The 12,479-nt window shown below is 43.9% G+C and overlaps 1 protein-coding gene across 5 annotated transcripts in view; it reads right to left on the bottom strand.

Annotated features, from left to right (window-relative positions):
• RAB37 (RAB37, member RAS oncogene family) overlaps positions 1-12,479 on the bottom strand; it is a 73,964-nt gene that overhangs the window by 15,485 nt on the left and 46,000 nt on the right. For all 5 annotated transcript variants that reach the window (XM_077458923.1, XM_077458925.1, XM_077458927.1 and 2 more), the window contains 3 exons: positions 12,251-12,292; positions 11,506-11,572; positions 9,763-9,815 (listed from right to left, as the gene is read on the bottom strand). In XM_077458923.1, coding sequence (XP_077315049.1) covers positions 9,763-9,815; positions 11,506-11,572; positions 12,251-12,292 — 162 coding nt within the window. The remainder of the gene's footprint in view (positions 1-9,762; positions 9,816-11,505; positions 11,573-12,250; positions 12,293-12,479) is intronic.

Here is a 12,479-nt window from a genome sequence, read left to right as displayed (position 1 = left end):
ACTTATACTTTTCTGATGAGCATATTATTCACCTTATGTGAATTGTCACTTAGCATTTTTTTTTTTTTTTTTTTTAAATAAAAGATTTATACAGTTTGCACTTAGAGGTGCTTGTGCCATTAGTTCTTTGAAAAATTGCGGCTGTGCCCTGCGCAGCAGTGCGCCCTAGGCGGCTGCCTTGTTCGCCTAGTGGTTGCACCGACCCTGGTTCCCCTACTGCGCATGCAAAGCGAGCTGCCCCTTGTGAATGGTCCAACAGCAAGGGAAAGAGGAGGGGGGGCGCGAACTTCCAGATGACTTCACTGCGGCAAAGTCCCCCAGGAGTGGGTGCGGGTACCTGTCAAAACCAGGTACTCTCCCCCCCCCCTCCCCCAAAAGGTGCAAAATGTGGCAGCGGAGGAGGGAGGAGGCAAATAAGTGGAGCTTCCCCTTTAGGGTGGAACTCCGCTTTAAAAGTCTTTATTGCCACCCGTGACCCAACTGGGGAGTTTACACCTCACTTCCTGTTTGTATGACGGCAGGCAGGACAAAACATGGGGGGGGGGGGGGGAGGCTGTCATTAGGAAGGGGAGCCATAGGCAGTAATAATCAAGCAGAAGTTCTAACCTTTGCCATCATCTCCTATTTAGACAAAGTGGGGAAAATCTCCCCAATGGGGTCATCTGTACTCTGTCAAAGATGGTTGGCATTGGGCTTTAACCAATTGCCGACCACATAACTTAGTTATAAAGCAGCAGAGCAGCTCTCCTGTGCCGTATCACATACCTTACCGGTAGGGGCCGCGTGCCCCCGGCGCCACGGCTATGCTGTGATCAGCGGGTGCCGGCCAATGGATGTCTGCCGGCACCCACTGATCGGCGAGGAGAGACACAGAACAGAGCTCTGCCTATGTAAACAAGGCAGAGCTGTGTCCTGTCAGCGGGGATGTGGTGGATGTTCTTTCTCTGCAAAGCACGTCCTCTAGTGAAAACACACCGTGAACACAAAAACACTGGCTAGGCCCCTTTGATCACCTTAGGTGTTTAATCCCTTCCCGGTCAGTGTCATTAGTACAGTAACAGAGTATCTTTTTAGCACTGATCACCATTAGTGTCACTGGTTCCCACAAAGTGTCAGATTGTTCGAAATTCGGCGTCCATAGCCGCTGAATGTATGACTCGGCCCTGCCCCCCGCATCATTGCATTTGATTGACAGCAGCAGGAGCCAATGGCTGCACTGCTATTAATCTATACAATCAGGACAGGACACCAGCCGAAGCTGGTGTGCTCGTTCCCGTCGCGCAAATTTCGGGCCTCAGGTAAGGATAAGGGGGGGAGGGGGGCTTGAGGGCGCTGCTGCATTGAAAAAAGTTTTTCACCTTAATGCAAAGAATGTATTAAGGTGAAAAACGGCAAAGGTTTACAACCCCCTTTAAAATGGTACATTTCCCTAATTTAACCACTTCAGCTTTTTTCAGGATTTACCCCCTTCCTGACCAGAGCACTTTTTGCGATCCGGCACTGCGTCGCTTTAACTGACAATTGCGCGGTCGTGCGACGTGGCTCCCAAACAAAATGGACGTCCTTTTTTCCCCAGAAATAGAGTGTCCTTTAGGTGTTATTTGCTCACCTCTACGTTTTTTGTTTTTTTTTAACGCAAAAAAAAAGAAAAGAAAAAAAGAGCGACAATTTTGAAAAAAAAAATGCATTATTTTTTACTTTTTGCTAAATAAAATATCCCCCCCACCCCCCCCCCCCCCCGCCAAAAAAAAAAAAAAAAAAAAAAAACATTAAGAAACATTTTTTTCCCTCAATTTAGGCCGATACGTATTCTTCTACATATTTGTTGGAAAAAATACTAGTAATGGTGGCGATCAGCGAATTTTATCGTGACTGCAACATTATTGGACACATTGGACACATTTTTGGGACCATTGGCATTAATACAGCGATCAATGCTATCAAATTGCATTGATTACTGTAAAAATGTCACTGGCAGCGAAGGGGTTAACCACTAGGGGGTGGTGGAGGGGTTAAGTGTGTCCTAGGGGAGTGTTTCTAACTGTCTGGGGGATGAGGCAACAGTGACACGACACTGATGACAGGAGAGCAGACGATCAGCGTCCTGTCATTAGGCAGAACGGGGAGATGCCGTTTACATATCGGCATCTCCCCGTTCTTCAGCTTTGTGACACGATCGCAGGTATGCCCGCGGCTATGGAGTCCGCGGGTCCCGTTGGCATGGTCACGGAGCTCACGGCACGACTGGAAATTCAAAGTAACGTATGGGTACGTTACACGATCACGGGTATCCCTGTGGCGATCGAGTCCGCGGGTCCCGCGGGCACGTTCACGGAGCTCGCGGCGCGGCTGGAAATTCAAAGTAACGTATGGGTACGTTACTTTGCCCAGCCGTGCAATTCTGCCGACGTATATATGTGCTGACATCGGTCGGCAAGTGGTTAAACATTTAGGTTTTCTATTGTGATAAAGACTTGGGTTTATGAGATTTGCAGATCATTGCATTCTGTTTATATGGATTTTGGAATTGGAGTTGTATCGCTAGACCAAAGTGTCTTTTATTGGGCCTATGCCGCCCATTGTAGGACGCGAGTTCTACAACTCCAAGCTACGTCTTCTCTTCTACACAACTACTCCTCAGTCCTCAGACGCTCCCCTCCTATAATGAACAATGTCAGGAAGGAGAGGGGTGGGGGAGATGGCTGTGCTAGGAACAAAATGTAAACAATTGGAGAGAAGACTTGGGTAGAGCGGAGATATATACAGAGTGAGCGAGTTATAAGCTTGGGTGAAGCACCGACACTTACTAAAGAGTTATTGAACTATTCACAAACAGTCCCCATTGCTGAACAGCTTACAGTAATCCACACCACAGTGAAATAACTGGGTACAAGCCAATTGAAGTGACCCTGTGTAACGTGTTCCTCGGGTTTGTGTGGGTTCTCTGGTTGCATAAAACAGACATGTTACTTCCAGCCAGGGCTGGACTGGGACAAAAAAAAAAAAAAAAAAAAAAAAAAAAACTTTGGCCCTGGACTTCATCCAGACCGGCCCACTTTAATTTTTCAAACAAGCACAAATACAGTATATAAAACTATACGCAATTGTGCCAAAAAAACATAAGTAACATAAGGAGTCCTCACTAACCTCTTATTATTTCACTTATTCTCCTCTGTATTTTTCTCATCTTTCTCACATCACTGCGTGAAGTTGAGGGCGAGCCGCTCAGCCATTACTTGTCACTGAAACCGGCCCACTGAGCCATCGGCCCACCGGGAAACTCCCTGTAGTCCCAATGACCAGTACATGCCTGCTTCCAGCAGTGTATGAGGACCATGTCCTCTGAGGTTGCACCCTCCATTGTATCCTATAGGGATGTATGGGTTGGAGGATGGAGCCACAGCACATAGCAGGGGACACAGAAGTGAGACATTTTCAAAGTGTTAAAGTAGATCTAGGCTACAATAATTTCCACCCAACTCCTATTAATCCAAATTATCTTGCAGTTAGACCCCTTTCACACCACACCGCCCATAGCGTGGGCGGTAAAACGCTGCTATTTGTAGCTGCGTTTTACCGCTGGATTTGCGGTGCATTTCGGCAGCTAGCGGGGCGCTTTTACCCCCCGCTAGCGACTGAGAAAGGGTTAAAACTGCCGGCAATACGCGGCGGTATTACAGCGCTGCCCCATTGATTTCAATGGGGAGCAGCGGTGGAGGAGCGGTAAACACACCTCTCCTTCACCGCTCCAAAGAAGCTGCTGGCAGGACTTTTCCCTGACGTCCTGCCAGCGCACTGCTGTAGTGTGAAAGCCCTCGGGCTTTCACACTACACACAATGGTGCAGCTTCTTTCGGGCAGATTGCAGGCGCTATTTCTAACACTATAGCAAAACGCCCTGGTGTGAAAGGGGTCTTAGTAAACTTACTTTGTTAAAGGGAGGGAAAAAAAAAATAAAAAATAAAAAAAATAAAAAACATAAAAATTATGTATAATACAGTGCCTTGAAAAAAGTATTGATACCCCTTGAAATTTTCCACATTTTGTCAGGTTACAACCAAAAATGTAAAATGTATTTTATTGGCATTTTTTGTGATAGACAAAGTGGCACATAATTGTGAACTGGAAGGAAAATGATAAATGGTTTTACAAATAAATATTTGAAAAGCGTGGGGTGCATTTGAATTCAGCCCCCTTTACTCTGATACCCCCCTAACTAAAATTTAGTGGAACCAATTGCCCTCAGAAGTCACCCAATTAGTAAATAGAGTCCACCTGTGTGTAATTTAATCTCTGTATAAAATACAGCTGTTCTGTGAAACCCTCAGAGGTTTGTTAGAGAACCTTAGTAAACAAACAGCATCATGAAGGCCAAGGAACACACCAGACAGGTCAGGGATAAAGTTATGGAGAAATTGAAAACAGGGTTAGGCAATAAAATAAAAAAAATTCCCAAGCTTTGAACATCTCACTGGAGCACTGTTCCATCATCCGAAAGTGAAAAAAAAAAAAAAAAAAAAAAAGGGAGGAGTATGGCACAACTTCAAACCTACCAAAACATGACCGTTCACCTAAACTGACAGGCCGGGCAAGGAGAGCATTCATTAGGGAAGCAGCCAAGGGGTCCATGATAACTCTGGAGGAGCCGCAGAGATCCCCAGCTCAGGTGGGAGAATCTGTCCACAGGACAACTATTAGTCGTGCTCTCCACAAATCTGACCTTTATGGGAGAGTGGTAAGAAATGTCTTTGTTTCAACAATGGCTAAGAAGTCCATTTAATTTGCGAGAAACCATGTGGGGGACACAGCAAATGTGGAAGAAAGTGCTCTGGTGAGATGGGACCAAAATTTTACCTTTTGGCCTAAAAGCAAAACGCTATGTGTGCCAGAAAACTAACACTGCACATCACCCTGAACACACCATTGCTGCTCAGAGTTGATGGGAAGATGGATGGAGCCAAATACACGGCAATCTTATATTCTGCTGATTTTTGTCTTCAGATTTACCAAAACCATGTAGTGCAAGGGCCTGCCTGATTACATACAAATTGAAACTCCTAAGGTTTGACCTCATATTATATGGTTTTGGTAAATCTGAAGGAAAAACAATCAGCATATAATCTGATGGTGTGTATGGGGCTTTAGAGTCTGCAACAGACTTGAGACTGGGTTGGAGGTTCACCTTCCAGCAGGACAATGACCCTAAACATACAGCCAGAGCTACAATGGAATGGTTTAGATCAAAGCATATTCATGCGTTAGAATGGCCCAGTCACAGTCCAGACCTAAATCCAATTGAGAATCTGTGGTAAGACTTGAAAATTGCTGCTCACAGACGCTCTCCATCCAATCTGACAGAGCTTGAGCTATTTTGCAAAGAATGGGCAAAAATTTAGATGTCTAGATGTGCAAAGCTGGTAGAGACATCCCCAAAAAGACTTGCAGCTGTAATTACAGTGAAAGGAGGTTCTACAAAAGTATTGACTCCGGGGGCGCCATACAAATGTACCCCCCACACTTTTAACATATTTGTAAAAAATAAATAAATTTGAAAACCATTTATCATTTTCCTTCCACTTGACAATTATGTACTACTTTGTGTTGGCCCATCACAAAAAATACCAATAAAATACATTTACGTTTTTGGTTGTAACATGACAAAATGTGGAAAATTTCAAGGGGTGTGAATACTTTTCCAAGGCACTCCCATACAGGTTCACTGTATACATGGACACAGAGAAATAGTCATTTCTTCACAATAACAATCAATTTTACCAAAACACATTTAACAGTCAGTGCACTAAAAGGTTCTGGTGCGACAATGCAGGTTTCTACACAGCCATCTGAACAGAAAGGTAGGGAGGAGGGTAAAGGGGAGGAGTCACAGCTCTGTATGTGCAAATCTAAGCTTTAGCTACTGATCTCTTTAACCGCCCACCCACTGTGATATGACGGCGGAGCGGTGCGGCTCTTGTTCTGGGCCGTCGTCATATGACGGTGACCCATTCACACAGGTCATGTGCGTGATCGCGGGCACGAAGCCCTGCACTGACGGTGGCGGCATGTTTCCGAGACACAGTGCGTCATTGACAGGGGTGAACAGCCATTGGGCATGGCTTTTCAGCACGTGATTGGCCACGACTACGTCATGGGTGATCACAATGGGCATTCCCCGCTTTAGACCGCGCATGTACAAGATAGGGAGCTCGCAGCGAGGTCATGTCGGTGGCGGCGTGTTCCCAGGAACACTGCTCGTCACAGATAAGGGTAAACAGCCAATGGCCAGCGGCTGTTTACCACGTGATCGGCTGTGATCCATTGACCAGTCACCGGCTCGTCTCTCCTCACACACCATTTCCAGTGTGAGGAGAAAAGAGCCAGGAGCAGTGAGTTACCGATGTATGTATTGTTCTGTACTGCACCAACACAAAAAATAAAAAATAAATAAAAAGAGAACCTGTCACATCACCCTCTCCACCCCACTATTACAGCTGTCACCCAACAGTCACCACATCAGTGCCCACAAAGTGCACCCGTCACCCATCAGTGCCCACAAAGTGCACCCGTCACCCATCAGTGCCCACAAAGTGCACCCGTCACCCATCAGACTACCTTCAGTGGTGCACCTGTCATCCATCAGTGACCATCACCAGTGACCGTCATCAGTGAACGCCATCAGTGACCCATCCGTCACCATCAGAGACTGCCATCAGTGACCGTCACCCACCAGTGACCATCACACGTTATCTGTCACATCAGTAGTATATCAACCACGCTTCTGCCTACTGCTTGAACTGCTTGCACGTGAACTGACCCTGGCCTGTTTTATGGACTATGCTTTTGCCTACCGCTTGGACTGATCTGTTGCCCTGCTACTGTAGTACACAGGGGTCTCACATGTAGAGGGGCTCCAGAAATGTTTTTCTGTTGTCTCCGGGTTTCGCAATTTGCGGATTAGGGTCTGGAGTCCGGAGGCTTCATAGGGAGTTGGGTGGGTCGAAGACTCTACCCCGTGCCCCTGTGCACAGGTCTTACCTGACTGTGGCCCTCAGCCTACTGTTGACTTACTGCCGCCATCCCCCTGCCTGCAAACTGACCACACCTCTGCCTGCTACCTGGACTATGGAAATAATTAGCTGTAGCAAGAGGCAGTATGTTTATGAAGGGCTGGGGAGCAGTACAATAATGAGGCAGGTAATGGTATACCACGACCAATATTATGGCTGTGCTGGCGGTCTCTGCCTGGAAATTTTCTATGGACGAATGCTTTGGCTGTGCTGACTATATCCTTGTGCTGACTATAGACAATATTCCTGCCTGCTGCCTGGATAATTACGATTGTTGCTAAGCACATCCCTGCCTGCTGCCTGGACCAATTCTCTCCTCTGGGCACACTATTAAAACGAAAAGGTAATATTTTTTTTTACCCTTTCCTCAATAGAAATTATTTTGGAGTGTAATTTTTGGTATGTAAATGCTACGTGTTATAAATATAAGGGCCTTCAAAACGAATAGGTTGTCAGGAAATTAGAAGTGCAATTTATGCTTGTAGAACGCCTGAAGGTGCTACTTCAAATGGCGGGCCTCTGTATGTAGCCAGGCTGTGTAAAAAAAGTCTCACACATGTGATATCCTCATACTCAGAAGGAGCAGCAGAATGTATTTTGGGGTGTCAATTTTGCTATGTACATGCTATGTGTTGGAAATATCTTAAAAATTGACAACTTTGTAGAAAAAAAAATAAAAAATAAAATGAGTTTTCATTTTTTTCCCCACATATTCCAAGAAATTATGGAAAAAAAAAATAACAGTTCAAAAGACTCATTATGCCTCATAGATTATATGTTGGGGTGTCTGCTTTCCAAAATGGGGTAATTTTGTGAGAGTTTCCATTGTCCTGGTGCTCCAGGGCCTTCAAAGGTGTAATAGGTGGTTGAGAAATGAGATGTGTAATTTATGCTTGTAGAAAGCCTGAAGGTGCTACTTTACTGGTGGGCCTCTGTACGTGGCCAGGCTGTGTAAAAGTCTCACACACGTGGTATCGCCGTACTCGAGAGGAGCAGCAGGATGTATTTTGTAGTGTCATTCATGCTATGTGTTGGAAATATCTTAAAAATGTACAACTTTTTTTTCCCCCACATTTCACAAAAAAATTCTGGAAAAAAAATAAAAAATGAACAGTTCAAAAGACTCATTATGGCTCAAAGATTATACGTTGGGGTGTCTGCTTTTCAAAATGGGGTAATTTTGTGGGTATTTGTACAATCCTGGCTTGTTAGTGTCTCAAGAAATGAGATAGGTCTTCAGTGTGATCAATTTTCAATGATTGGCACCATAGCTTGTAGACTGACTTTCACAAAGACCAAATAATATCCACTAATTAGGGTTATTTTTTACCAAAGATATGTAGCCGTATAAACTTTGGCCAAAATTTATAAAGAAATATTACTAAATTTGCAAAATTAAAAAGGCACTTTTTCAGCAAATTTTCAGTCTTTTTTTATTTATAGCACAAACAATAAAAAACCCACTAGTGATTAAATACCACCAAAAGAAAGCTCTATTTGTGTGAAAAAAAGGACGCAAATTTTATTTGGGTACAGTGTTGCATGACTGAGTAATTGTCATTCCAAGTGTGAGAGCGCTGGGCAGGAAGGGGGTGAAAGTGCCCTGTAGGCAAGTGGTTAGTAGCAAAGAGTAAACTGGTACCCATGTAAAAAAAATAAAAAATAAAGCACCATCTGCTGACTGGAAATTCAAAAATGACATTTCACAGCAAAAGCAGAACTTGCAGTAAAAAGCAAGGTCCGTTTCAAACAAGAACCCCCTACGTCATAAGTAGTAGCATTAAATTAAATTAAAAAATAAATAAATAAAAAATTCTACCCACAGTGCCTGTGAGGCCAAGTACCCTTATGGCCCCTTTCACACTGCTATGACTTGAAAGTTGTGCGATTTCAGGGAATTACTGTGTACACTTGAGCTTTATGGACCTCAACGCGCATCAAAGTTGGACTAAAGTACTAAACTAAACTACTTTAAAGTTGCACAGATATGAACGGTACCCATTGAAAATCATTGGGTGCAACTTGTCATGCAACTTTGCAGTCCCAAGTCGCAGGACAAGTCACACAAGGGTGAAAGAGGCCTAAATCTCACAAGAGGTCGCTAGTTGCTCCTGCAACTGTGCTGAAGCATCAAGAATTGTGGTACTCTGCATTTCCCAGGATCTTGCTGGAAGGATCATGAAATCACATGCTGACATACAGAAGTCAGGGGTGGTGCAAGAACTGTATATTTGCTACCATTTTAGCCTATTATTTATTTATTTTTTATTTATTTTTTTACTTTCATGCTGCCATTTATTATTATGAAGGAGGGAAGCCTGATATATTAAGCAGACCTTTACTGCAGGGTCTATTTAACCACAGCAACAAAAATGTAGATGCTTTTAGCCCTTAGAGTCGGCATGAACATCCGCTTGGATCGCCACGGCGCTCAGGCCGGAAGTGGTAGTGGGTAAAAAAAAAATTAAAATAAATTGTAACTGAAAAATGCTGAATGCTGCAACTGATTTCAAGTGCCCTTTTGTTGAGCCTGCATGGAACAGGCATAGTATAAAGGTGCACTTATGGAGTAACTAGGGAGATATGTAGAATATGGTGGTTATTTAAAAGCTATATACTGTATGTGGCTCCAGCACCATGCCATAGAAATGAGACACTTAGAATTTCTAGAGCCAAAACTGCGATTTGTCACTTACACGGATGTTCTGAAATGACGTCCTGCTGGTAATGTCATATAATAGGAGTAAAGCTATGGGAAGAGAAATAGGTTATCAGCACAAGGGACCATACTGAGACTTTTGTATTACTTTTAATACATGGATATAGTTGAATGGTGTATCATTTTTAAAAGTAAAAAAAGTGTTGCTCTCATGCCTAGGCACTCGATTACATGATCAGACAATCTGAACGCTACACCTTACCTCCGGGAAGGATCATGTAAAACAGGTGCCTAGGACATCACAGCTAGGACATCATGGAGACTTAATTAGGCTGGCCATACATTAAACAATTTTCTTAGGTTTACCAAAGCCATTTAACATGAGGTCAAACCTAAAACAGGTTCAATTTGTATACAATCAGGAAGGCCCTTGCACTACATCAGGGCTCAAAATTTCAAGTCCTGAGCTACTAGCCAGGTCTTAAAGGCTACTTTCACACTGAGGCGCTTTATAGGCGCTATAGCGCTAAAAATAGCGCCGGTAAAGCGTCTCTCCTGTCACTCCAGTGCGACAGCCCAAGTGCTTTCACACTGGGGCAGTGCGCTAGTGGACGTTAAAAAAAGCAAGCAGCATCTTTGCAGCGCTTTAGAAAGCGCCCCTGCCCATTAAAATCAATGGCCAGAGCCTGCAAATCTCAGTGGGAGCAGCGCTTTTAAACCTTTTATTCAGTTGCTAGTGGGGCTAAAAGGGCCCCCGCAAGCGACCAAAAAACAGCACTGCTAAAACGACAGTAAAATCGCCACTAAAAATAGTGGTGCTTTAACGCCAACGCCCCCAACGCCTCCAGTATGAAAGTGCCCTTAGGGTTACTCGCCACCAGTTGCCCCACCCAACCTCTACCCCGCCCTGCCTATAATTCCACTCCTAAACAATCCCTCAAATTCTCTCATGAAAATTACACTTCAAATTTTTTTTTGCAGAATTAAGTTACAAAAATAAAATGAACAACTTTATCAGTGCCCAACAACGCAGCCTCACCTGCGCCCAACAACGCAGCCTCACCTGCGCCCAACAACGCAGCCTCACCTGCGCCCAACAACGCAGCCTCACCTGCACCCAACAACGCAGCCTGCCTCTGCAGGAGAAGAGAGGAAGAGGATTGCTGGCTGGATTATCAGAGAGCGGGCAACATCGCTGTAACAACTTTCATTTGAATTGCCGTGCGTTTCCCCCCCCACTCACCGTCACATATAGCCCCGCCTCCCGGCCTGGGTACTTTGATATACATCACACGTCCCGGCATTGAACGGATGATCTGTCTATCAAAGTGCCCGGGCCAGCAGGTGGGGCTGTATGTGACGGCGGGCGGGGGAAACGCACGGCAATGCAAAATGAAAGCTGGTACAGAGATGTTCCCCACTCTCTGATAATCCGGCCGACTGCTCTCCTCTCTCCCCCTCGGCAATCCCTGGGAGAACGGCTCTCATTCAACCCCACTTGTCGGTGGTTTTCAGCCCACCCCCCACTCCCAGGCAGCCCACCGCTCACCAGCCATCATTTTCCACTCGCAAAATGCAAGTGGAAAATTTGAGAGCTGCACTACATGATTGAAGGTATTCAAAAGAAAATCAAATAAACAAAAATTGTATAATGTATGCCCAGCTTTATTGAGAAGGTCCGCTTTATATATCCATTTAATCATTTTACTTAACTTTTTTTAAATGAGTAAAGATGCTTTATAATGCCTTCCCAGAGTTCAACTTTAATTAGCAGACTTACCCTGCGCATCCCTGTAATATGCATGTGTGACACTTCGAAACCGCTCCTGACCCGCTGTGTCCCAAATCTGCAGTATGGAAAACATGAAGTAGTAAATATACACGTTGATTATGCATCACATGGACGTAAACCTCAATTAAAGCCTAAGCAAAAGAAAGCAGTTACAAGGCAGGTATGATACAACCACTATAGCACTTGTGCTGTATAAAGTACATCATAAAAACATAGAAAACATTTGAACTAATTTTTATGTTTAAAAAGACAAAAAAATAAAAATAGCAAATACATTTTTAAAAATAAAAATAGCAAATACATTTTTTTTTTTTAAGCACATACAATTACGACAAGTCATATTTTCATTAAATGTTACAAAAAATTGCCTTTCCTTTTAATCTGCAGCTGTAAAAATGCAATATGGCAACCTGGAGGCGTTCTGTGCACAGAACGTGTACAGAACGTCCAGAAAATTTCCTGCTTGTGTGATTGGCTCACTGATTTTCCTAGAAGTCTGCACTAAGATACAAGTTTTTGCATCCCCAGCAACAAAAAATGTCATTTTTGGTGAGATACTTCCAATGGGAAAATCACATCTAAAAAGGGATGCAGACCCTGAAACTTTCCTCAGAGCCCTGCATGTGCAGGAGCTAATAACTGTAAAATCACTCCCATACAGATTCACTAATATTATTATATTCACATATAACCCCCAGAAGAGTTATTTAATCGTTTAAAAAGGACCACTTACCTGCAAGTTAACATTTTGTCCATCCACAGTGACAAATTTGTTCTGCACAGAAAACAGAGGTTAAATGCATTAATTTTTTTTCATGCACCAGGGATGTTTGATCTGGAAAGTCACTCTACAAGGATCAATGTCAGGTCCAGAAAAAAAATATTAGGAAGGGGAATAACTGAAGGGCTCCGTATAGTCAAAACTACTCGTTTTAGTTTTGGATAAAGTAGGGAGGGTTTAA

The sequence above is a fragment of the Lithobates pipiens genome, unplaced genomic scaffold (assembly GCF_037356315.1).
Source record: "Lithobates pipiens isolate NorthernLeopardFrog02 unplaced genomic scaffold, aLitPip1_a1.2 Scaffold_28, whole genome shotgun sequence".
NCBI lineage: Eukaryota > Metazoa > Chordata > Amphibia > Anura > Ranidae > Lithobates > Lithobates pipiens.
Note: the sequence above shows the minus strand (reverse complement) of the source record. Positions and strands in the feature narration are given on the sequence as shown.